Below are 27,143 nucleotides of genomic sequence, written 5' to 3'. Positions count from 1 at the left end.
GATCCTTATGGGAGGCAAGGGGAAAGTCTAAGAAAAAGTGGACACTTTCTAAGCCAAACGTTCTTGTTGTTGCATAAACCACCAAAAGCTCTCAAAACCTTTTGTTCTCCTTTCATAAAACACAAAAACCAGTAAATTATTCCACAGCTGCTTAAATCAGTTTGTCAGTTCCCAAAGAGATTCCCTTGTGAGCTGAAAGCAAATGGTAAATTCTTGCCCAAAAGTAATCTTACTGCAAGAGCATAACAGGAAAGAGGCGATGTGTTGCAGAATTCACCTTAAGTATGGAGCCACTACCGTGACTTTGTAATGGGGTGTCCCAGCATGGGGTATAATATCATAAATAGTGTAAATATGCCACATGTGAATTAATAGGCAGCCTAAGGATTGTTAATGTTTACATACATGTAAAAATGAACATACAGCTAATCTTAATTCTTTTTTAACCTAATAAAATAATTTTGTTCTAGCTCCTGGTTGGGTTTTGCAACTGGATGATTTTATCAGTGCTAGTAGTTCTTGGTTGTTTTTTGGATCCTATTTTCTGTTAATTTAATTTAAAATGTTTCACGTATTTTTCACATTCAATTGTCTGTGTTTTGCATTTTCTCCGTGCAGTTTTCCTGCCTCTCTCTTCCCACCCACCCCCCCGCCACGTCTCTCCCTGTTCTGGCCCCTTCAGTTTGAGAGCTGCTTTGAGACTGGGGGACATTTGCCTCCCAGCAGGCTAGGGGAAAAGTCGTTCTCTGGGGTGTTTTTTTTCACCTTTTTTGCCTGATCTCTCTCAAGTTTTTCTCTACCAAGATCAGAGCTGTGTGTAGAGTGTTACTACTTAGTGTCTTCTCCCTGAGGCACAGTCAGCTTAGGGAACATAAACGTAACTCTGCAACACCCTGCGAAGCAGCCGCATAGTATCTCAGGAGAAAAGGGGTGTCTTAGGCTCAGACCAAAACCTGAGGAGAACCAGGAGTAAAAGTTGTTCTCTAGCTCTACTGACAGCCTAGTCTTCTGCTTTAACTGCAAGTTCATCTTTCCTTTCACAGAGGTATGTGCTTGCTCTCTGGACTCCCACCAATTTTCATCACAAGTTTAATAACCATCACCTCTTCATCAAACTCTCTCTGAAATGATCCTTGTGTGAATGTAACTTTCTGAACATCAGGACTGACATAAAAGGGAACCCCATAGAGCAATATACCTGCTTCTGTAAAGCTAGCGATGACCTGAGGCCACCACAAAGGCTTTGATGTACAGCCAGGTTCTCAGACAATGTTGTGTGTGCTCTGAGGAGGATACGGCCATATTGGCTTCTGCGATCTAAAGAGATCCTCACCCAGCCAGGACCCCTCTGTAGGGAGGTGGCTTTCATCTTTGAGTAAGCTACCCAGAATCTCTGTACGAACTGCTGCAGGGCAAGCCGTATAGACAAGCCAGCCTAGTTTGGATCTAATAAAGAAAATCATTAAGCAATTAGAGCCTATACAGGAGGAAGTTTTCTCAGAACCCTTCCCTTTCTCTCACCCTGCCCTGTAGCTTTCAAAGAGCTCCCACAACCTCAATAAACACATTACTAGAAACAAATGCCCAGGCAACCAAGCACACACCAGACCATGTTTAAGTAACGAAAGTTCCCAAAGCGTTTCCTCTGTAATAGCCCCAAGCAGAATGCTAGACTCCATGGATCGTATACCTGTGCACTTCCTAGAATATATATGCTTTGTCCAGCACACCAAAAGCCTTTCTGAATACTGTTGGTGAAGCCAAAACCAAGCCTGTTTGTATTATGTGTTAGAATTTTCCTACCTCCAGGTAAACTCTCTATATTTTACTTACTCCAATTATCTGTTTCTTTCTTTGCTCTATGTGGGCTAGCAAACTGTCTACTAGCTGTTGACGGAACACCAGCAACATTTTCCTTACAATTGCTCTTTTTTTTTTTTTTTTTTTGTAAAAACAAAACCAGGTTAAACTGGGTCACAGTTTTTAGACTCAATTTAATTAGAACATTTTTTGTGTGTTTGAAAAAGCAATAGCGTCTCATATATCTAAAGGTTTTATATGTTTTTTCCAGCTGTATAATCAATATTACTATTCCCCAGAAATCCTTCCTTGCTTAAAAATTACAGTAGTATCTTTTTATAGGTGAAACACTTTAAAGTTTGGAAGATTCAAAGTTTTTACTTGATTTTCACTGTCCCCTTTTCATATACACAGTATGAGTCAACATGTGATACATGGGAACTTTGTTTCTCAAGTAATGCAACGTGGTATCTGATCTATAAAATGTAAGTACATTAAACTTTTTGTGAGTAATATAAAACACAAGGAGAACATTTATTTAAAGACAAGTCATTTTGTAAGTTTACCTATTAAGGTTGTAATAGCTAAGCAGTTATTTATAAACTATTACAGAATGTAATTTGTCTTTAGAGAGATTATAAAACCTTAGCTGTACTAATGAAATCAATACATATATTAAAGCATTAGTCCCTAAAATATATCTTGTCGTTCCCATGAAGGTGGGGTCAGAGAAATGTGAATTTATAGTTTGCATAGATAAGTTATCAGTTGGGAAATGGGAGCAGCGCTGTTGAGTCTGCAGTCTCATCTCCTGCAATAGTGTTCAGTAGAATAAAACAGTTCTCCTTGGAGAACTTGATGTCTTATCCTCAGTTTACTTCCAAATATGTAACTGTCTTTACCTTCATTTCTGACCATTTGTCACCATAGTAACTTCTTTGGATCAAGTGCTGACACTTAGAACCCCTTCTGATATGAAAGACCAGATCAACAGGCTTCAAATCCTGCCCTCAGGTGGAGACACGTTTACTTTCATCTTGTGTGGGGCCTCAAGTGGCTCAACATAAATAGTCTGTTTGGAGGTCAGACACTTGCCTCCATCATTCTGTCTCTCGAAGTAAATCACCGTCGACTGGCAGGACAAGTTTTGATCCTGCTGATCGTAAGAATTGATTTGGAGTCATACCGGGCTCCAGATGGTACCTGTGTGAGTTTTTGCTCTTCGTGGTCCCAAGAGTGGCAGATAACCATTGCAATCTATACCCAGATAACTGGTCAGTTAAAGGTAGAAGCTAGCAGAAGACAGCAACAATGTTGAAATCAGCCATGTATCTTTTCTTCTAATTATGGAGACAGTAGATGATTGTCCCTGGAGACAATAGAGTTCATAGTCACAACAGCTGACTGCCCAGCAGGTCACAGCCTAGTCTTCCCAGCCAGTGGTAAGTGACTTGAAGGTAACTCCTCCAGCAAAAGTGTCTCTGTATCAGGGACTCTGAGGTCATGTGCATTACTAACATCCAGATCTTATCTTCATCTAACATCCAAACATCACATGAATGAACAGCTTAAAGGTTTGCCCCGGATCCTATGAGAGTTTACCTGGAGGCAATGAAGGTATGAAAAGAGATATTCTCTGTTCCCATGTAATACATTTGTTATAAATGCATCAGAGACCATGACGGGTATCCTGTTGAACCAACTACAGACACAGTGAATATAGCCTCAGGGCAGTCTGAAGTTACCTGTGAGTCTCCTGGAGCTGAGACAGATGGATAAAACCATACCGAAATAAATAGTGTTCCTGTGTATCACATGCAACTCAGCAGTTCAGCACCTAGTGGAAAGATGTAGGTTGTACGTTTCATGAATCTCAGGTATGCTGAAGCTCCTTGGGCACATGTGAGACTGAAAATTGACAGCTCTTTTTCTGGGTGAAGCAGTCACCCGTCATCCATGATAGAGGAATGAAACCCTACCTTTGCGTATTTAACAGAGTGGAGCCCACAGTCCCATCAATGTTCTCTACTCATTGAAAGTCAGTTTGCTCAGTTACCGGTCAACAAGTTTGCATCTGTGTCCTCTCAGGTATACTCTGAGCTATAAGGTGATGAATGTCCTCTTGCAGAGCAGGACATGGCCAGGTTTGTATCATTCTACCTTCTGGGACCTCGCAGGTCACTGGTTCCAGCCTCTTGCTCTTGCAGATACCACTTCGTCCTTTTAGTGAACTTACTGAGTTTCATCTTACAACCAGTTAAAGGTTGGTCTGAGGTCTTTTTTCCATTCTGTTTCCATCAGAAGATGATTCCAGAACCCGATTGTTCCAATGACTGGAAATCCTCTCCGAGTTTCCTTATTCATGGAGAGATTGTAGTACTGGTTCTTCAGCTTGTTTCTTCCTTTTGTTTTAATAGTTCCTTTTCCCTTTTTGGTGTTTATCCCCCTATATTTTTAGAGAGCAGTCATATCCTCTTTGTTTTATTAGGATAAATTGAATGGTCCTTGAGGAGTTGTCGTGGTTTAATCTCAGTCAGCAATTAAGCACCACACAGCCGCTCGCTCACTCCCCCCCACCCGGTGGGATGGGGGAGAGAATTGGAAGAGCACAAGTTAGAAAGACTCGTGGGTTGAGATAAAAACAGTTTAATAATTGAAATAAAATGATAATAATAATATGATAATAATAATAATAATACACAAAACAAGTGATGCACAGCACAATTGCTCACCACCCGCTGACCGATGCCCAGCCAGTCCCCGAGCAGCGGCCCCCCCGGCCAGCTTTTCCCAGTTTATGTACTGAGCATGACGTCACATGGTATGGAATGTCCCTTTGGCCAGTTTGGCTGTGCCCCCTCCCAGCTTCTTGTGCACCTCCAGCCTCCTCAGTCAGTAGAGCATGGGAAGCTGAAAAGTCCTTGGCTAGTGTAAGCATTACCTAGCAACAACTAAAACACCGGTGTGTTATCAACTTTGTTCTCATCCTAAATCCAAAACACTGTACCAGCCACTAGGAAGGAAATTAACTCTATCCCTGCCGAAACCAGGACAATATCCACCCCTTATTCTATACCATTTGCATCATGCTCAAGTCTCACATTTTCCAGTACATTTTCATTAATCACCACCCCCTTTTATATATATATATACACACATACACAGATATCATTCCCTTCATCTGTGGGCCATCCCTCTAAAATGTTCGGTGAGTTCATTTAGTCCATGACTTCGGGCTCCATCTGTCATAATAATCTTTCAGGGCAGGAAAAATGGAGATGGTATGTGGTGTTGGATTGTTTCAGGTTGAAGTCAGTTCTGGTACCATCATCACTGTGCTTTGCTTGGTTTCACTGAAGTTATTCTTCATTAATCTGGGTGATTCTTATTATAATAACATTAGTATGGCATATAATATTATTAGTATTATTAGTATATCTGTGTATTATTAGTATAACTATTATAACTATAATTAGTACTTAACATCACATAATTCAGATCATTGGCTATTCTCACCCAAAATCAAATCCCCTTGAGGCACACATCGGACTTCCCCATCCTTCCGCATTATCCACCAAGTGCACCCAGGTCCTTGAGCAAAAGCAATCCCACGGATGGGTCTGCCTCTGCCTGAGGCAGGAATAACCCAGACTGTCTTCCCCAGCATATTTTTTATGTGCACTACAGGGACTTTATTCCCATCTACAGTACGTAAAAGTTCTGACTGGGCAGGGCCTGCTCGATTGGCAGATCCCCGAGTGTTGACTAACCAGGTGGCCTTTGCTAAATGCGTATCCCAATGTTTGAATGTCCCACCACCCATTGCTCTCAGCGTAGTCTTTAACAGTCCATTGTATCGTTCAATTTTCCCAGAAGCTGGTGCATGATAGGGGATGTGATACACCCACTCAATGCCGTGCTCTTTGGCCCAGGTGTCTATGAGGTTGTTTCGGAAATGAGTCCCATTGTCTGACTCAATTCTTTCTGGGGTGCCATGTCGCCATAGGACTTGCTTTTCAAGGCCCAGGATAGTGTTCCGGGCAGTGGCATGGGGCACGGGATATGTTTCCAGCCATCCGGTGGTTGCCTCCACCATTGTAAGCACGTGGCGCTTGCCTTGGCGGGTTTGTGGGAGTGTGATATAATCGATCTGCCAGGCCTCCCCATATTTATATTTCAACCATCGTCCTCCATACCAAAAAGGCTTTAACCGTTTGGCTTGCTTGATTGCAGCACATGTTTCGCATTCATGGATAACCTGGGCTATAGTGTCCATGGTCAAGTCCACCCCTCGATCACGAGCCCATCTGTATGTTGCATCTCTTCCTTGGTGACCTGAGGTGTCATGGGCCCACCGAGCTAGAAATAATTCACCCTTATGTTGCCAGTCCAGATCCACCTGAGCCACTTCAATCTTAGCAGCCTGATCCACCTGCTGGTTGTTTTGATGTTCTTCAGTGGCCCGACTCTTGGGTACGTGAGCATCTACGTGACGGACTTTTACAACCAGGTTCTCCACCCGGGCAGCAATATCTTGCCACAATGCGGCAGCCCAGATGGGTTTGCCTCTGCGCTGCCAGTTGCTCTGCTTCCATTGCTGCAACCACCCCCACAGGGCATTTGCCACCATCCATGAGTCAGTATAGAGATAGAGCACTGGCCACTTTTCTCGATCAGCAATGTCTAAAGCCAGCTGGATGGCCTTTACTTCTGCAAATTGGCTTGATTCACCTTCTCCTTCAGCCGTTTCTACAACTTGTCGCATAGGACTCCATACAGCAGCTTTCCACCTCCGATGTTTTCCCACAAGACGACAGGACCCATCAGTGAACAGGGCATATTGCTTCTCATTTTCTGGTAGTTCATTATACATTGGGGCCTCTTCAGCACGCGTTACCTCCTCCTCTGGCAATATTCCAAAATCTTTGCCCTCTGGCCAATCCATGATCACTTCCAGAATTCCTGGGCGACTGGGGTTTCCTATTCGAGCCCGTTGTGTGATTAGTGCGACCCACTTACTCCATGTAGCATCAGTTGCATGATGTGTACAGGGGACCCTCCCTCTGAACATCCAGCCCAGCACCGGCAGTCGGGGTGCCAGGAGGAGCTGTGCTTCAGTGCCGATCACTTCTGAAGCAGCTCGAACCCCTTCATATGCTGCTAATATCTCTTTTTCAGTTGGAGTATAGCGGGCCTCGGATCCTCTGTATCCCCGACTCCAAAACCCTAGGGGTCGACCTCGAGTCTCCCCTGGTGCTTTCTGCCAGAGGCTCCAGGTAGGGCCATTCTCCCCGGCTGCGGTATAGAGCACATTTTTTACATCTTGCCCTGCCCGGACTGGCCCCAGGGCTACTGCATGAACTATCTCCCGTTTAATTTGTTCAAAAGCTTGTCGTTGCTCAGGGCCCCATTTGAAATCGTTCTTCTTCCGGGTCACTTGATAGAGAGGGTTTACAATCAGACTGTAATTTGGAATGTGCATTCTCCAAAAACCCACCACGCCTAAGAAAGCTTGTGTTTCTTTTTTGCTAGTTGGTGGAGACATGGCTGTTATTTTGTTGATCACATCTATTGGGATCTGACGACGTCCATCTTGCCATTTTATTCCTAAAAACTGGATCTCCTGTGCAGGTCCCTTGACCTTACTTTGTTTTATGGCAAAACCGGCCTTCAGCAGGATTTGGACTATTTCCTTCCCTTTTTCAAAAACTTCTTCTGCTGTGTTGCCCCACACGATGATATCATCAATGTATTGCAGGTGTTCTGGAGCTCCACCCTGTTCTAATGCAGTCTGGATCAGTCCATGGCAAATGGTAGGGCTGTGTTTCCACCCCTGGGGCAGTCGGTTCCAGGTGTACTGAACGCCCCTCCAAGTGAAAGCAAACTGTGGCCTGCACTCTGCTGCCAAAGGGATTGAGAAAAATGCATTAGCAATATCAATTGTGGCATACCACTTGGCTGCCTTTGATTCCAATTCATATTGAAGTTCTAGCATGTCTGGCACAGCAGCACTCAGCGGTGGCGTGACTTCATTTAGGCCACGATAGTCTACTGTTAGTCTCCACTCTCCATTAGACTTCCGCACTGGCCATATGGGACTGTTAAAGGGTGAGTGGGTCTTGCTGATCACTCCTTGGCTCTCCAGTCGACGGATCAGCTCATGAATGGGAATCAGGGAGTCTCGGTTGGTGCGATATTGCCGCCGGTGCACTGTGGTGGTAGCGATTGGCACTTGTTGGTCTTCGACCTTCAGCAACCCCACAACAGAAGGGTCCTCCGAGAGACCAGGCAAGGTGGACAGCTGTTTAATCTCCTCCGTCTCCAAGGCAGCTATACCAAAAGCCCACCTGTACCCTTTTGGGTCCTTGAAATACCCTCTCCTGAGGTAGTCTATGCCAAGGATGCACGGAGCATCTGGGCCAGTCACAATGGGGTGCTTCTGCCACCCATTCCCAGTTAGACTCACTTCGGCTTCCAATACAGATAGCTGTTGGGATCCCCCCGTCACCCCAGAAATATAGATGGGTTCTGTTCCTATATATCTTGATGGCATTAGGGTACACTGTGCACCGGTGTCTACCAGAGCCTTATACTTCTGTGGGTCTGATGTGCCAGGCCACCGAATCCACACAGTCCAGTAAACCCGGTTGTCCCTTTCCTCCCCCTGGCTGGAGGCAGGGCCCCTCTAATCCTCATCACAGTACTCATTTCTCATTTCTTGTACGTATGAGTCAGAAGTTTCTTTATTAAGATCAAGAGTAAGATCAGCCCTTCTACTCTCTCTGGGGAACTGCCCGCTGGAAACTGGAGCAGCAATTTTCCTGGAAGAACCTCTTTCTGTGATTGTTTTCCCTTGTAATTCACGTACCCGTGCCCCTAGGGCTGCAGTAGGTTTCCCATCCCACTTCCTCATGTCCTCTCCGTGGTCACGCAGGTAAAACCATAGGGTGCCCCGTGGTGTGTATCCTTTATATTCTCTCTCTTGAGCAAAAGAACGCTTACTTCTAATAGCTGAGATACTGGTCCGTACAGGTGAGGAGTAGGACCTATCCTCTCTGAGTTGCTGGATCTCCCGGGACAGTTTTTCGGACAGTTTCTCCACAGCCGAGACGATGGAGGAAGAAAGACTTTCCTCGTATTGCCGGAGTTGACTAGCCAATTCATCCACTGTTTGTTCCTCTCCATCTTTCCAGGTTATCACTGCCAATGAATTGGCGTATGACGATGGTGCGCTCCTTATAAACTTCCGCCACATGGGTCGTGTGCACTTGACTTCGTCTGGATCTTTGGATAGTTGTTCATTGTTCAGGTCATCATAAATCACCTCCAGCACAGCTAATTCTCTCAGAAACTGGATACCCTTCTCCATGGTGGCCCACTTGCTTGGGCGACATATGACATCTTCCTTAAAGGGATACCTTTCCTTCACGCTTGACAAGAGTCGCCTCCAAAGGCTGAGGATACGTGTCCCTTTTCCAATTGCTTTGTCAATGCCCCCTTCCCTAGAAAGGGATCCCAGCTGCTTGGCTTCCCTACCCTCTAATTCCAGGCTACTGGCCCCATTATCCCAGCATCGGAGCAGCCAGGTGACAATATGCTCACCTGGACGGCGGCTGAAATCTTTTCGTATATCTCGCAGCTCACTCAGGGATAGAGATCGGGTGGTCACTGTCTCGTTTATGAGTTCTTCCTCTTCCTCCTCCCCGATCAGCGGCCGGCTTTCCTCCTCCCGTTCTCGTGATGGTCCTTCTCTAGGGTCATCTGTCTCGTATACTTCTTCCTCCGGTTCCCTTTTAGAAGAAGCTTCTTCCTCCCTTACTAAACGAGCTGACTTCCGCTTCCAAGATTTCTTCTTGTGTACAGGGGCGACTGATACTGGCACAGGCTCGTTCTTTGGTTCAGCCACAGGGCGTGTTGCTGGGGTTGGAGTGGCCGCAGTGCAAGTGCATGTCACCGGAGTCTGAGTGGCCGCAGGGCCTGTTGCCGGGGTTGGAGTGGCCGCAGTGCATGTCGCTGGGGTTGGAGTGGCCGCAGTGCATGTCGCCGGGGTTGGAGTGGCCGCAGTGCAAGTGCATGTCACCGGAGTCTGAGTGGCCGCAGGGCCTGTTGCTGGGGTTGGAGTGGCTGCAGTGCATGTCGCCGGGGTTGGAGTGGCCGCAGTGCATGTCGCCGGGGTTGGAGTGGCCGCAGTGCAAGTGCATGTCACCGGAGTCTGAGTGGCCGCAGGGCCTGTTGCTGGGGTTGGAGTGGCCGCAGTGCATGTCGCCGGGGTTGGAGTGGCTGCAGGGCCTGTCGCCGGGGTTGGAGTGGCCACAGGGCCTGTCGCCGGGGTCTGAGTGGCCGCAGAGCCTGTCGCCGGGGTTGGAGTGGCCGTAGTGCGTGTTGCCCGGGTTTGAGTGGCTGCACGGCCTGTTGCCCGGGTCTGAGTGGCCGCAGTGCGTGTCGTTTTACTGTCAGAGCCAGAGACCTTCTCTTCCCTTTGAGGGTACTGAGTAGTGTTGAACAGGGCTCGGTAGGCATGGGCCAGGCCCCAGCACGTTGCAATGAGTTGCATCTCTCTAGAGTTGCCAGGGTGACAGCATACTTTTTCCAAATATTCTACTAACTTTTCAGGATTCTGCACTTGCTCAGGGGTGAAGTTCCAAAACACTGGGGGTGCCCATTGGCCTAGGTACTTGCCCATCTTGTCCCACACACCCTGCCACTCATAATTATTCACCCTTGGGGCAGATCTCTGGATGATATTCTTAAATTGCTTACCAACTTTAGACAAAACCGAAACAATATTCCCAAGAAGTATTAATAGAAGTATCTGAACTGCCCAAGGATGCTCAAAATACTGAAAAATTACTGTAATGAAGGAGGAAACATCATAGAAGAAGGTAGTGACACTGCCATTCTGTATTTCCTCTGTAAAAAAACTCTCAGAAAAGTTACTGCAATTGCTAGTTGTCTCCACGATATGGTATCCATGGTACAGTAACGGCTTCATTGCGAAGTTTACATACCACAGAAACGTCAAGGTCAATGTTCTAAAAACAAACCTCACAAGCGAGACATTACTATTCACTGCAGACCACAGCAAACTGCAAAACCCAACACCAATCTTTAACATGTACAGCAGGAAAAAGAGCGCGATGCAGATTATACAAATCAATATCGAGAACAGAGAAACCAACATTGTGACCCTCAACTATTAACAGATATAAGTTCCTTAATACACTCCGGTTAATCTGTTATTATCTCAAACCCTTCGTGCCCCACGTTGGGCGCCAAAAAGGACTGTCGTGGTTTAATCTCAGTCAGCAATTAAGCACCACACAGCCGCTCGCTCACTCCCCCCCACCCGGTGGGATGGGGGAGAGAATTGGAAGAGCACAAGTTAGAAAGACTCGTGGGTTGAGATAAAAACAGTTTAATAATTGAAATAAAATGATAATAATAATATGATAATAATAATAATAATACACAAAACAAGTGATGCACAGCACAATTGCTCACCACCCGCTGACCGATGCCCAGCCAGTCCCCGAGCAGCGGCCCCCCCGGCCAGCTTTTCCCAGTTTATGTACTGAGCATGACGTCACATGGTATGGAATGTCCCTTTGGCCAGTTTGGCTGTGCCCCCTCCCAGCTTCTTGTGCACCTCCAGCCTCCTCAGTCAGTAGAGCATGGGAAGCTGAAAAGTCCTTGGCTAGTGTAAGCATTACCTAGCAACAACTAAAACACCGGTGTGTTATCAACTTTGTTCTCATCCTAAATCCAAAACACTGTACCAGCCACTAGGAAGGAAATTAACTCTATCCCTGCCGAAACCAGGACAGGAGTGGCTTAATTTAAGAAATGAAGGAAGAGAAACGGTGAAGATGTTTGAGCATTTGTGGTTGAGAAGTTTGTTTTCTAGGAGGAATTTGTTTACTTTTCTGATTGCGCCCTCTTACACAGAAATTGTCAAATTATTACCCTAAACTGTACCGCAGCTATTAACAGTCTTATGTACATGCAAAGATCTAATTATTCTGGCTGATGCAAAGCTTATGGTTTAACTGTTACATTAAGGCAGGGACACAACCTGCATTTCTTCTGAAAGGAAAAGGAAACTTGGGCAAATGGCTGCACGCTCCTCCTTGTTATTGTCAGGTATCCTGGTCCCTTCATTCTCTTGGAATGTTGTTCTGCCCTTTGCAGTAATCAGCGAATACTACTGCTTGACTGGATTAGGTTTCACCAGTAGTCACTGCCACTAATTGGCATATTTTAAAATTTAGAGTTTTCTCGGAGGGAACCTAGAATGGGAAATAACTCATGTTGTGCAGTAAAAGAAACTGTTCCATATTTTCCTTCATGTATATTTAACACAACCTGTAATTTACAAAAATAGATTTGAATTAGTCTGCCTGTGGAAGCTCATATCCAAGTTAACTTCAGCAGGGCAGGCAGTCCCTTGTTGCATGTGAGTGATGGCTTAGTTGAAGCTGCAGCTTGGAGACAGACAGCAGTACTCACTGTATGCATTGCTGAACCTTATTGTTGAGGAAAATTAAAAATAAGCAGCCAAGTAGTTGCTCTCGCAGACCTGAAAATAGTATTCAAAGTAGCTGCAATTACTTATTTTACTGTAATAGTGAATCTGAACAGGCAAGTAGTCCTTACCTGCTCAGCTCATAGAGTAGTTTGAAATTAGGAAATGAAAAGGGTGCTATATGTAGCCAGGCTGTTTAGGTCCTGTGTCCAGCAGGCAAACTTGCCTTCGTGATGTCCTGAATTTGTGAAATATGATAGGTCTGTCCTAATTGTGTGCACAGGTTCAGATTTAACCATCTTCTCATATCTGTAAAGTCTGAGATCCTCCTGTTGCTTCTCAATACAAAATGAAACCCTTGTAACAGTGACCACAAACTGAGAATTTAGTTAAAATACATGATGATTAAAATATTTCGGCATCGTTTTTTCTGACCCCACTTCTGTCAATTTAAACAATAGCTTTTGTGCTTAGACTAACATTCATTTAGAAGAAAATAAAAGTGAAAAATACTTAACAACTATACTACAAAAAAAAAGATTGTTAATTAAGAAAGACTTGTAATTTCTCAGCAAAGAAAGCCCTCTCTCTGACAAGTAAACCTTCCTTATAAGTCTTTGATTGGAGGTAATAAAAATGTTGCTTAATTAACGCCAATTATGTGCATGTGCCGTTTTCTTTCAAGTCACTGGATTTTACAAAATTGTGTGAACTACAGAGTTGAATCAGGTTGTTCTCCTGCCATGTTAATTTAGATCTGTCAGCCCTTTCTGGATCATAATTTGTAATCCTGGACAGTTCTGAGGTGGGTTGTAATGGGAGTATTTTGAGATTTGATTTAGAAGACTACAGATGATTAGGCAACACAGTCAATTAATTTGTTGTTTGAGACCTGAGTTTTGAAATTGGTTCAGGTCATAAGTGAAGATAAGTTTGGAATTTAATAATTTGTGGAGAGAATCAGCTGCAGTTCTTAGAGAACACATGCATCAAAACAAAATCAACAGTTTTTGAAAAATTTTAAATAGTTGGAGGGGTGGAATTGAAAGTCAAGGTTGGATGTCCAAACAGGTCCCTTGAATACTGCATGCTTTCAACTTGCAAAGCCAGACAGCAGGTGTATCTGCAGTACTCTTTAAGAACATGGTGTTTGGTTGCTGCAAAGAATGAATGATACAATAGCGAAGGCTTGTGAAGCCCAGAGTTGGAAAGCCTTTAAAAAAATAATTCTCTATACAGCATCTTCTAAAAAGAATTTCAGATTTTGCTTGTGACAAATGAAATACATCAACATCAGACAACTATAACTTGGCTTCAGTCAAAACCTAAATCTCTTTTCTCTCCAAAAGCCTGGGAACTGTAGATGAGCTTTGACTATGAGGTTAGAAACACAGAGTCACTTAGGTTGGAAGAGGTGGAGGTCCAACCTTCTGCTCAGAGCAGGGTCAATATTGAACTCATTAGTGCCTGTTAACCTCCACTGCTAGGTACCTGCTTCTCCCAAGTTTTACATACACAGAACATCTACCTTACAATTCAAAGTGTAAGTCTCCCACTGCACCCAGAAATCAAGCCAACACTTGGGAGTACGTAACGTGTTTGCATGAGAAGGGCTACATTTGGCACTAGCTGCCTCCCTTTATCTCCTAGGATAGCACCAAGGACCTCATTAAGTTACGCAGTCTGGAAGTAACAAAGGCACAAAAACAACGGCTGCAAACTGCTTCCTAAATGAAGATGGGAGATATATTGCTTCTAATATACAGAAGTGATCAGAGATCTCCAAAGTTTTAGTACTTGGGCATGTGTATGTGGGGAAATGCTGCTGATGCCACGTCTTACTGCAATTCGGTCAGCGCCACCTCTCTCTCGCCTGTCTCTGATTCGGATCCAAGCCACAACTACTTGGAGATGCAGGGGAGAACAAGTGGACTGCAGTATCAGTCCAAAGAGGCACGCAGCTGAGGGTTGCCAGCATCACTAACAGATCTGCAACTGCAGAGGTCTTGCTTTCACTTCAGATGTCCTTTCACTCCCGCTGGACAGGTCAGATATTGGACTGTAATCCTCTCCTGTCATGTGCAAGAGGTGTGGGGAGAGAGAAGTTGTTGCCAGCGCTTTTCTCCAAGTCCTCTTAAGGGGATAAAAGGAACGGCCTTGGATGCCATCTGTACCGTGGGAGGGAAGGTCTGTGTGTCAGGATTTGGGTGCAGCAGCAGGACTGTGTACAGAGTTTGGGCCCAGAATGGCAAGGACAGCTGTCGGCCAGGACTGGGGGACACCGGCAGGCGATGCTGGGAAGTTTCTGTCAGGTGCTTCTGTCATCTACTTGGGTCTAGTTACTTCTAGTCTTTCTTAATGGACTTGTCAGAGATGTAAAAACGTAGCTGTGGATAGCCTAACACATCCTATTGTATTTCCTCATCTCTGTCACATACTAATATTAAAATTGCAAACTTCTAAACCCAAGCAATGTTCAGAAGTCCCCTGGTGGTTACATATTGAAATTGCTGTCATGAGTAAAGGAACTTAACTAAAGCACATCCTCCCCAGGGCACTTACCTTCAGGGGTGTGTGAGTTGTTTGCACATTTGTATTGATTTTAGGAGTGGTATCTGGATGCGGTGTCTCAGTTTGAGAAAACTCGAGGTTAAATTTTTTCTTAACGCACTCGACTTTTGATTCTGCTTTGGAAGGCTGCTGAAACGATTAGTATAGCTGCATTTTTTCTAATTGGTGAAGTCGAGGCCATGCCTTTTCTAATAAGTCTGTTTTGTTTAGTTTTTAAGTGACAAATTTGTTTGCTGGCGCTTGAGGGGAAGTTCAAACTTGTGTAGAGCGTGGTGTGGTGTCATCTGGTGACACTGCCCTCACTGAGCACCTTTCGTGTAGAGGCCTCTGAAGACATTCCCAGCATTAAGCTGTGTTAGCTGTGTTTTGTCTCTGTGTGAAGTGTGTTAGGATACATCTATTTAACAGATAGATTTGTGAAATGGAGTGACTTGCCTGTGGCAGCGCAAGAAGACAGTGGGAGAGTTAGGAGTAAAACTCGAAAGACTAGGCTCCCATTTTCCTTTCTTATTTTTACATTGTACTGCCAGCTTTCAGTTTATCAAGAATTAATAAGTAATACCCTATGATTAAAAAGGGATGAGACTCTTTCTGTCATGAGATGTTTCTCTGTCTTCAGCATTGTGCAGAATTCAGCAGGGTTACACCTTTTGAGTTTTACTTAAACGGTGTTTCTCAATATTTAATGCTGAAATAGAAACACGTAATTCACAACTGCAGGCGACCTGTCAGCTGCATTGGGATGTTTGTCAGCTGCAAGGGAGGGTGAGGTAGCAAGACTTTTTTATGCCGTGAAAATTGAATATTTTCAACAACTTTTTCATTTAATTTCTTGCTACACTTCACATTGTACACACAGCTGACATGATAATCCTTCAGCTGGTCCTAAATTACATTTTAAAATAGAGATCAGTTAATTATAGCAATGAGTATTTTTACTCGGTTATAGAGAGAATTTCTCCTGACACTTGTTCCTCCTTAATTTCAGATAAACTGGTGGATGTATTCTTAATTATTCATGTGACAGCAAAATGTAAATCAAATAAAAATTATGGACAACCCTATGCAAGACTGCTTTGGATGAGACCCAGACAGTCACAGTTTAGCATCTATGGCTCTTCTGTTTCGAGGGTGCTAGAGGGAGCTCTAACCCCTCGATGAAAGGAACAGGCTATGAATGGTGCATCTGCCTAGTTTGGTCAGTGGTAGGAAACGTTGAATTCTCTTGTTGTTTAATTTTATTTTGTATCGGAAGGTTGCATATGTTTTTTCCAGGCATGATCCCAAATTGGTCTTCCTAGATAAGAAGATGCAAATAGTGTGTTTTCAAGTATACTAATACTAGACTTACTACAGGCTATTGTGAGCTGACTGAAAATACCGGAAACAAGTAAGGAGTATCACAGAGGTATTTAACAAATAGCATGCAATGGTAAAGTCTAATATTCCCTTCCTTTCACGAAGGAGGACAATTCCCACAATAGAAGACCTAATGATATTTAAAAGAGAATATATTTAAAACTGTTGGAAGGAAAAGCTACTTTACTCAACATGTAATTGGTTCTTAGATGTTTAGCCAATTATTATAGTAGAAGTTAAAGAAAGGGTTGTTGATTGTTAGATAAATTTACAAGAGGATGCGTCAGTGCATGAGGATGGAAGACATTTCTCACATGATATGCTCCACACTGATTACATTCTTGATATGACAGGAAAGTAACTCTCAGGAGTGGGATGAAAAGAAGAAGAGAAAACTTAGCCTGTATTTGTAGAAAGGGAAATGCAGGTAGATTGATACTATTTTCACTGTTTATTAATCTCGTTAAAAGGAATGGTGGAATCATGCCTTTGAGTGAAAGAACATTATGTCGAAAATACAGTATGTTGAAGGACCAAGTGAGGCTAGCAATCCTGTTCTGCCCCAGTTTACTGGGGGTTTTGTATTGCTTATATGTTATAGTCAAACAATTGCACTTCTGTTGAGTCTACTATAGGGAGTGGAATACTGGAAGGCTCCCTCCCTCCTTTAGTTTGAGGGGTTGTTCTGAAAACACCAAGCCAAGGAGGAATCCCTAGTGTGCTAGTTTGTGACTTGGGCTTCTGGCTTGTGCAATTTGAGTATCTGCTGATAGGGACAAAGTCTGCTCAACTGTGAAACTGAATATGCCTTCCTGAAGCACTATTATGGTCAGAGCTGGTGACTTCTTGTTGCAGAGGGTACTGTTTCTTGCCTTTCTTCTGTTATGTACTGTCACGTATCAACAGCGTTTGGCCTAACCCAACCTAATGCAATTTCTGAAGATACAGAATTCATTAGAGAGTGTCCTTAGCTTGTATTTTTGGAGTCAGTTCCTCAGTTCATGAATCTCTTGCCAGGTACCAATGAAAGAATGGACCAACACAATCTTAAGATATAAAGTCATAGAAAACTTTAAGTTAGGATGGACCTCTGGAGGTCTCCAATCCAACTGCCTATTCAGAGAAGGATTACCTTCACAACCAGCTCATTTTGCTCAGGACCTTGTCCACTCGTGTTTTGAAAATCTCCCTCTTAAGGTCCGGAGTTTTGCTTGCTACAGCTTGTGCCTGTTGCCCCTCTTCCTGTCGTTATGCACTTCTGAAAAGACTCTGTCTCACTTTCCTCTGTAACCTCCCTTTAGGTAGTGGAAGGCTAATAGATAGCCCCCACTCTTCCCCAGGCCAAACACATCCAGCTCTCCTGGCAATCTTAGTGGTCCTCCATGGGAATCACCCCAGTTTGCCAGCAAGGTATCATTTGACTGCAAGGTTAGCAGAACAGCTCATCTTGAGAAGACAATGCTCATTAATGAGTGAGAGTTATGGGATGATCTTGTAGGTGTTATAGGAGGCTACAAGGCAAAATCTGTCAAGATTTTGGCTGCAGCCCACTGACCAGCTTTGACCTGACACTGTGCAAGAGTATTTAATGGACTTTTCCTCTTACAGCTGCCTCTGTGGTGGCTGCTAACAACAGTACTATTGGTATCAGCCAGTGTGAGCTGATGAGATGTCTTCTTCTAGATCTAGCTGTACTGGTGGAAAAGAATACCACTCAGCCTTCATCTGGCTGCTGCAGGTTGCTGCCCTCCAGGATCTGTCAGCAAAACTGCAAACCTGCTTTCAGTTAAGATGAGGTGTTTTAGCTTAGACAGTTTAAATAGCAGGTCTTTGCTAACAAGCTTATTTTGACTGAAATAGGTTAGGGAGTGCTCATGTAGCCAACTCTGCCAGCAGATCTAAGAAGTACGTTTGCAGTGGGAGCAAAGCACGTACATGAATCTTGTGGTTCTTCAGAACGCTGCTGCATTTTGTTTGTTGCATCTCTCCAGTACGCCTGGAAATATGTGGTACTCCTGTAGCTGGGAAATGGTATATGATATCCAGTATGTATATTCATGACTTCCAGTTCTCACTTTGCCTTGGCCAGGTAGTTTGGTGCGCTTGTGCCCTCTTTGTTGTTGGTAGCAAAATGCATCTCCAAGGAGGAAACTCATGGGAAATAATACTGGGTGAAATATCTTGGAGGGCTTGTGTTTCTTGATGGTAAAAGCTTTACATAGACAGAACCACAGTGTTTTGAAAATCTCAGTAGTGTTATTGAGAGCAGATAACAGGTCTTTTGGGTCATTCTCCCCACTGACTTGTAGGTTGTTCCCGGTGGTATAGTCTTCACTGTTCAGCCATGTTTTGAATCACTTGAGTCCACCTACCTGTTCCTGGCTGCTTTTCTCTCTGAGTTAAGGGAGTACTTGGAGCAAAAAGAAAATCAACAATAACATCCGTAAAGAGTAACTTCACTCAGGCAGTAGATCATGCTTGGGTATTTTAAAAACAGAAGCAACTGTTCCAGAAAACTATGAAACTGCTGCTTAGAGCATAGCTTATGCCTTTCCCTGCCATAAATGAGCCCTTTGCTGCTACTGGCTGTTGCCCGATGACTTTAGTACACTGGTTCTCCAAGTGATAATGTGCATATTCCTTCCCTCCATTAACAGTAATAACATGTAATGGTCCCAGCAGTTCAACTCTGGTTCTGGTAGCCATGCTGAGGAAGAAAGCATTTCCTTTGGTGACTTCCACTGGAAGTAATTTGTTGTTACTGGAGGATCTGCTTTGAAATTTGTGTGTGATCACTTTACAACTAATAAAAGGTATGCTCTGAAATCTAGCTCTTTAAGAGTGATGGTGTCTGCCCTCCCCTCCCTATGTCTAGATATGCATTTGGTCAGGGATCGTAGTTTGGGAAAGTAACATATGCCAGTGCTGTGCTGATGCAAGCAGATTTCTCATCAGTGCTTGTTAGTTGCAAAGACAACTTGGAGATAAGGGAGGAGGAGGAGAGGGACTCCCAATTCACATCCATTGCTGGCATCAGAGAAATTTTATTTTGGAGCTTTTTGCCAGCACTTAAAACCTAGATGGGAGACCTATATCAAAGGAAAGTTTACAGTAAGAGCTACGAGATTCCAGACAATTAAACTTTATTAGTCTGTCTGAAACATTAAGTATTAGCTTAAAAGAATAGTTTTTTAATCTCCTCTCCCTGTTGCTGTTTACTGAGTAGCAGTGTGGGAGGGGAGCAGCTTCTTCAGCAAGGTATTATTACTGCTGTTTGTACCGCCGGTGTGCAAGTGCCCATGGCTCAGTCCTGCCTCCCCTGTCCCTGAAGAGACTCAGCATGTTACTTCTCTGGTGTCTGCAGCTTTTTCTGGCCCTAAACCAAAACAGCCTTCTCCCTTTCTTCTGTGTCTGAGGTAATATCCTTAGCCAGGTGCCCTCCAGGCTGACACCATATCATAGGTACTTAAATGGTACCTGTGAAAACTATTGGCCTCTCAGGATTTCAGAAAGTGCAGCAGGTTGGGCTGCTGTGTCCAGCATAATTCCAGTGATCTTTCATCTAGATGTATCCTTTCTTATCAAAGTTTTTCTGCTGTGTGATTAGAAACCAGATGTGGACAAGCAGCTAAAAGCCCCAGACAGGCAAAATTGCTAGTTCCTTGGGTATCCAGGGGACTGTTAATTTCAGTGTGAGCATGTATTTTGAATTTTCTCTTAAAAATAAATAGTAAAGATGCTGTGGTTTCTTTCATGGTGCCTTCCTTTTGACTCTCAGATGTGATTGATGATCATCTACTTCTGGGTTATGTTCATTTTTCCGATTGTTTCAGTGAGCTTTGCAGTGTGGAAACTAATTCAGTACTGAGCGAGTAAGTCCATATATGTGCTAAACCCATGGTTAACCTCACAGAGACTGTTATGTGAGATGGAGGCGGACAGAAATGGGTAGATTCTAAACTGAGCTTTTAAAATAAAAGTAAATGGAGTGAGTTGTTTAATGACCTAGCATTGTAGCTTTGCTGTCAAGTCAAACACTGGAAAAGCAGGTTCATCTTGCAAAGGAGAAAAATGAGGAGCTGGCTACCCTACTTATGTCTTTTAGGTGCTATGACTCACGAGATCCTGCTTTTTATGGTGAGACACCCCCTCACTACCCCCCAATTCTCAAAGCAAAGAGCTCTTTAATAGGGAGCTGCAAAGGACTTCTTCCCTCTTTGCTTAGCCTTGGCAGTCTGGGAATCAGTTCTGCAGCATTTGGTAATTACAAGCCTAAAAAAGAAGAAGCCAGCCATAGAAATTGAACCTGTATCCTCTTAATTATGCTGTTACTGCCTTTAGGCCATGCAAACAACACCCTTTCAACAGGATTCTCAAATATTAGCTCTGCCCTTTACCATGGAGGCCTGGCATACATCTCAGGTCCGTTTCACCATTTTTATTACATTGCTACATTGGAGTGGTATTGAGGGGTACTTCATCATGGGCAGTAGCAAGCAGTTTCATGGCCACACAAGTAGCTTTGCAAAAGCCAGCCATGCTGAGGTTCTCTGGCTAAGAGCAGCTTTACAGGCATCAAACCGAATCATCTCGCTGCTACACTGGTACTTTTTAATCCCTGTGCTTTTCCCACACAGCTTCTAACATGCTCCAAAATTCCTGAGCTTTGTGCCACTGCTGAAACTAGTTTCATGTCTGGATTCACCATTGTGGGTATTTTTAATGTGGTTAATCTTGAAGAATATTCAGGATATAGAGACAAGCATGGCTTTGCTTTCACTGTGAAGTTCCCGTCTTCCCCGCCCACTCTGGACATACACCTCCATGGTTCCTTTCTTTGTCATCCCATTGCTTGTTTTTTTTCCCCAGTGTCTTTTATCTTGTGAGTAAAGTTTGAACAGTACGCAGAAAGTTAACTGCCTGGAGTCTTTTAAATATAAGTAACACGCACCCAGTAATAAGCTGTCGGTTGTTTTTTTGCTGCCTGCAAAGAAACATAAACACAGCGCTCATTTCTGGCAGGTTTTTACTGTCAGAGTTTCTCCTATTATATTTATCTTACAATTTGCCAGGGGGTGAAGTTATTAAGTTTTAGCAGCAGCCATCGATCAAGTTCACAAGTTAACACGATAAAGGCTCTGTGCCGCTCCGATCCGGGAAAATGATGATCCTCACTCGGTAATTAACTAAATGAGAAAGTTAAATCTTACTTGAGAGCTGGGAGAGATGAAAGAGAGGTGTTTGTCAGTTTCTCAGTGGAAATTAGAAGCAGTTTTCTGCAATTCCCTAAGCTGCTGCTCTGTCATATTTTACATAAGCACTGGGAAAACGTCTTGTAATTAGTGCTGTCATGGAGGATTTTTTTTGCTGAAGGATGTTGGAATAATTCATTAGATTATCAAGAAAGGCTTGTGTCCTGAAATGATTAGCACAGTGAAATTTAAACCATTAACGATAACAAGTTTAGAGCTTGCTGCAGTGCAGAGGCACCCGGGGTATGTCTGTGCCTATTTCAATCATTTCTTATAATTAAACATTATGTCCTCTTTTTTCCTCCCCTTCACTAAAACCCATCCAAAATTCCTGTTAAGGTGGCTCTGTCTAGATCAGTGACTTAACCACGACTGGCGGTGCAAGCAGTTGGAGGTGAAATGCTACGGTTGCAGATAAGCAGTAGAAGACATCTCTCTGCGTCAGAGCCTGTAGTCCCAGGGAGTCTGGGAAGGAGGGGAGAAGCCCAGTATGACCTGTTGATACTGGAACGTCGAAGGGAAGTCCCTTCCTTTTGTCTAGAGAGAAACTGAGAAATTTGCAGTGGTGGTCTAATCTCTCAGTCTTTTCAGAGCTCCAGCATGAAGATGTCTTGAAGGTTCAGAAGGTCCCAAACCTTGCTGGGATCATTTAAGCTGTCTAGGAGACAGCTTCTCTTTTTCTTTGACTTTAAGAGATGTCTTCTTACATCAAGAAATATATAATCTGAATTCATCCACCCTGTGGAAAGTGACTTAACAAAGTCCTCTGCAATGATTGGAGGACATGGTGGTTTTTTTTAAAAAATATGTAAAAGTTGTGGCCACTCATATGGGTGAGGAAACACTATACCTATACTAGAATGAGAGATCTGTGCTTGTGTTTGTTTTTTCTGTGCTTTAGGAAGATCCTTGGTCCCCTGTACTGAACAAAACCAAAAGTAACCTTGGTTGTCATATGTGGGTTACAGCTGTGATATACCATGGCTGTTTTGTTTTATATGCAGAGCAGTAGATTTATCCAGGCTTTATTTATCTGCGTTGAAATATTGCACCTTCCTATAGTTGCAAGCCATTATTTAGATTAAAGTCCTTTCATGTATTAGTCCTCTTCTACTTCACTGGGCATACAAATGTGCTTTGTGTTAAATGTAGCTATTTGGAGAAATGGTCTTGTAATTATGGGCTGCAATGGAGCATAGTACGTAGATCCCTGAGCTAGTACCAACCTGAGGCACTCAGTCCCCTGGGTTTCCTGGCACAGCTTACTAGCTCAGGCACACCATTGTAGGAGGACACCTCTGCTGTTCTGCAGATGAGTTGTTGTGCCTAGAGCCAGCTTGGGCACCTCTCAGCCCTCACTTACAAGCGTTTGTGAAAGGGGAGTCAGAAAAGCTTTGTCTGTTCTGAGTTAGCAGTTTGCTCTGTTATACCCAAACTTCCTCCCAGGTGACAGACAACCAGTGCTTATTCTTCTTTGCCACTTTTGGAAGTGAAGCTTATAAAAAGCATAACCACACACAGTGCATTTGGATGAATATTTACCCTAGCAGTATGGATGGCATGTGGGACAGTTCTTTCTTTTTCAGGTGAGGCCTGGTTATTGTACCAGGAGAGGGAAGAGGCTGTAGATGACTCTGTGCTCCAGGAAATAGTTGCTGATATGGTTCTGAGATGGTTTGTACTTGAGGCAGTTGATCAGAATGGTTGAGTCATCAGGGTTTCTCAAGAAGCAAATCGATTCTCTTACTGATAGTAACCGCCCTCCCCCCGCAACGCTTTAATAATACAGATGCTTGATGTTGTTTTGTTGTTGGCTTTTTTTAATAACAGGCCTTTTTCACTGAACCCCCGGTAGATTTTCAGGAATCTTCAAATTGAAATTCTGGAATTTTGTTCTAAGCTGTAGCTACAGATGGTCTGGAGGAGGCATGTGAGCATGTATTGCGATTGAGTGATTTGTGGGCCCTGTGAATTCATCTGTCTCTGCTCTGCCGAACTGTGTGTTCGTGGTCTGCCCTGTCCTCCTGGTCCCCTGCTTGCATAGACCACAGGACCTGCTGGGCACACCATGGCTACCTCTGGGCTTGCCCTCGCTCCTTTTTATGGGAAACCAGAGCAGGCAAGGGTGCAAACCAGGTCTCAAGCTGACATTGTCAGAATGCAGCCAAAGTACATGCATGAACCTAAAAAATATCGTGTTCCCCTGTCCACTAATTCGGACATAAACACTGTAACATATATAGTGCTTTTTTTAGCAGATCCACTATATAAACCTGGAGTTTGACTTCCAGAGCTGTTACAAGTGTTGGTCAATGGACTCTCTAGCTTACTCATTATTCCCACCCAAGAGGCCTGTATTCATTTGGGATCCAGGCAAAATCGGTTGTTTTGTCCCATCTAAGCTATCTGTTTGTACACGCATAAGCCATTACTTGTTTTTGCAGATGTTGCAGCTTCTCTTTGATACCCCAAACTGATGTTTTAGAGGTAATTGGGGAGCTGCTGGGAGAAGGGTGCTTAGGAGGCAAGGAAGGGCCAGAACGTGGTGGCACCCCATGAAAGGAGTTGCCCCTTTTGTGGTCTTTGCACATCAGCCCCAGCTCAGCATATTAGTCAGACTTCACAGTCTCTGAGATTAAAAGGCAGAAGTATAGTTTTTTAAAAAATGCTTTGTAGACACAGCCTGTTGTGAGATTGGTTGCATGGCAAACAAAATGAGAAATGAAATGAGATCAAGCTTGTAGAATACAACATCTCTCTGCTGTCTTAATCCAGCATTTTTACAGGGATGTCTGTTTTGCAGGCAGCTTAACTGCAGCAAAAATGACCAGAATCCCTTAAGACCAATGTTCAGTGCAGTCCACTGATAATTATTTTTTGCGAGGCTGTTGCCTACTGTGGACTTTGCTAGAATAACTCCAGCCTTTCACACCTAGGACTTCATGAGCACAGTCCCTTTAGAGATTTCTCTATATAAAAAGTTTGCCCAAGAGAGAGTATTTCTTTCCTTCTGCCCAGTAACTGGGTCTACGACTCACCTGCAGTCAGTGCTGTCCGTGCGATGACCAAATGAAAGCGTAGCTCAGTCTTAGCCCTTGTCTTGCATGATCTTACTGGACACACAGAGAAATTCGCAGGGAGGAGTGGGGATAAAAGGAAGGTTGAAAACACTGAGCTGCAGAATTGAGCACTGATGATGTGACCTCCATGTTCCGTGTTCTCAAAGAAACTTAAGTCAAACCATAATTCAGAAATAGAAGAAACTGCTTGTTAAAAATGACAGTTATTTACTGTCTTTTTCTACGCTCTGTCCAGCTCTGCTGGAAATGCTGAAAAAGAGTATTTAGGTGGATTTTCTCTAGAAAATGAAATGTAAATGGTGATTAGTTGAGTAGATTTTCAAATTATGAGGTTTTTGGTGTTTCAAAGTCAGGATTGCTGTCGGGGTTGGGGGGGTATTGAAATACAGGAATTATTTACTCCTGAGAAACGAGGAATTCCTGCATTCTAAACCCCGTTTTCGTAACTAGATTTTGTGGTCTCTAAATAAACCACTGTTTTGGCACTTGCTGAAAAAAGGCTTTTTTGTTGTTTTTGCTTTTCCTGTAAAATCAGTTAATCCATGCATTTCTTTTAGATCATTAGATATATTTGCAGAGAGATTTAGGTATTCGTTTTTTCCCTTAAAGTTAATAAAGTTTGGTGAGGTTGACGTCTGGAATTACCATCATAGAACAGAAGTACGGCATGCCTACATAAATGTTTTACATATTCTGATATCTGTAATTTGTTTCTAATTATTTGACAATTAATAGAGAACCGCTAAATGTATTTTGTAAATAAAAATGTCATAATATTCACTGTTATTATGCTGCTGTCTGGTGTTAAACCAATGCAATGAAAGAGAGAAAATCACGTTTTCAGAATTTAATAGAAACTATTTGACCAGTGTGGGAAAAAATAATTTCCCAGCAAAGAGTTAATCTTACTTGGACAAAGGATATCCTTGCAATGCAAAATGTGCACTTTTCTTCCAGTTATATTGTTTAGAAAGCAGAAATTATGTCTTGCTATCAAGTAGTAAATTGACATGTCAGTGTTTTGTTTTGTCCCTGAAACTCTTCTTTGAGCTGAGTCTTTCTGACAAGATATTAACCGTGCTCAGAAAGTTGAAAATCTTTTATTCTGTGAAAGGAGTATGTACCAAATATCAGGGTGTGTTTTAGCTGGCTTTGCTCTTAAGGTATAATTTTATACTCAGAAGAAGTACTGTCGATTTTTTTCTCATCCATTTCATGCATTCCCTATGAATTTTAGCAGCAGCCCATCCTTTAGAAAACAAAATACAAATGCAGTTTTCTCTTGGTGCATTGAAGTAACTGGTAACTGTAGATTAGCAATACAAATGCATTTTACTATCTGCAAGATGTAAATAAAATTGTGTTTATGTTAAATTGCCACTCAAGGTTTCCCGTCTAACCAGAGTCCTTTGTGTGCAGCTCTGTCATGAGCCAGTGCATTGTCCTGCAGGGGTTACAGCTCGCGGTGGCTGCGCTCCGACTGACAGCACCAAATGCGATATGTGGCCTCAGCCAACTTTATGTATCAGAGTGCTTTTTTCCTTCTGCTTTTTTCTCCCCCCAAAAAATCATAAAACCGCTTGAGCTTCTTTTCATATGTGTGATTTGGGTTGTTTCTCTCCTTCCTGTTTACAGACGAAACTTGCCAATGGCACTTCCAGTATGATTGTGCCCAAGCAAAGAAAACTGTCTGCAAGCTATGAGAAGGAGAAGGAACTCTGCGTCAAGTATTTTGAACAGTGGTCCGAGTCTGACCAGGTGGAGTTTGTGGAGCACCTCATCTCCCAGATGTGTCACTACCAGCACGGACATATAAACTCATACCTCAAACCCATGTTACAGCGGGACTTTATCACTGCACTGCCAGGTATTTCTGCAGGCAGAGGGAGCTTGCTCCTCCGTCTTGTCTTTCAGAAAACTATTCCACTCTGGCCTACCCTGCTGGAGAGGTCTCTTCTAGGGTCGGTTTGCAAAATAGATGACAGCTTTTGAATTAAAAGCTCTATAATGGTATGAAATGTAGTAATATTTTATTTTTTTATTCCTACTGTCTCTCAAGGCATGATTAAATACCATCATGGTTTGGCTAGGAGTAAATGACAGCTCATATATGTGTCATAAGGATAGTCATCGCAAGCCACAGGGCAGGTAGTTGTACTCATAATGCCCACAACGATGCATGAATAATGAAAATTTTTAAAGTTAAAACTACTACTCTTTCTGGTTGCTCAGCTGAGGTTTTCCCTTTTCTTACTTAGATTTTTTTGTCTCTCTCTCCTAGTAAAATACCTTCATGAAGCTGTCACTTTGATTATGTGTTTATTGCTAATAGAGAATGGAGGACATAAGATCAAAGGATGGAAATGTTCTATTTTTTTGCACCTCTGTAGTGCTTTCCATTGAGAATATTATCCCAGCTGTTCTCAGATGTGTCATTGGATGTATCTCACAGAATGCACACATAAAGTAGTGTACGTGCAGTTTTGTATTGGCCCTGTCTTATAGATGGGAAAACTGAGGTAGTGGGAGATAAAATATATACAGCAATAGAGTTTTAGA

The 27,143-nt window shown here is 43.3% G+C and overlaps 1 protein-coding gene across 6 annotated transcripts in view; it reads left to right on the top strand.

The window, feature by feature from the left end:
• Positions 1 to 27,143, top strand: part of BTRC (beta-transducin repeat containing E3 ubiquitin protein ligase) — a 125,341-nt gene that overhangs the window by 73,668 nt on the left and 24,530 nt on the right. For all 6 annotated transcript variants that reach the window (XM_076338901.1, XM_076338895.1, XM_076338900.1 and 3 more), the window contains one exon: positions 26,220 to 26,451. In XM_076338901.1, coding sequence (XP_076195016.1) covers positions 26,220 to 26,451 — 232 coding nt within the window. The remainder of the gene's footprint in view (positions 1 to 26,219; positions 26,452 to 27,143) is intronic.

This window comes from Aptenodytes patagonicus, chromosome 5 (genome assembly GCF_965638725.1).
Source record: "Aptenodytes patagonicus chromosome 5, bAptPat1.pri.cur, whole genome shotgun sequence".
NCBI lineage: Eukaryota > Metazoa > Chordata > Aves > Sphenisciformes > Spheniscidae > Aptenodytes > Aptenodytes patagonicus.
The sequence above is the reverse complement of the archived record's forward strand: the minus strand, read 5'-3'. Positions and strand labels throughout refer to the sequence as shown.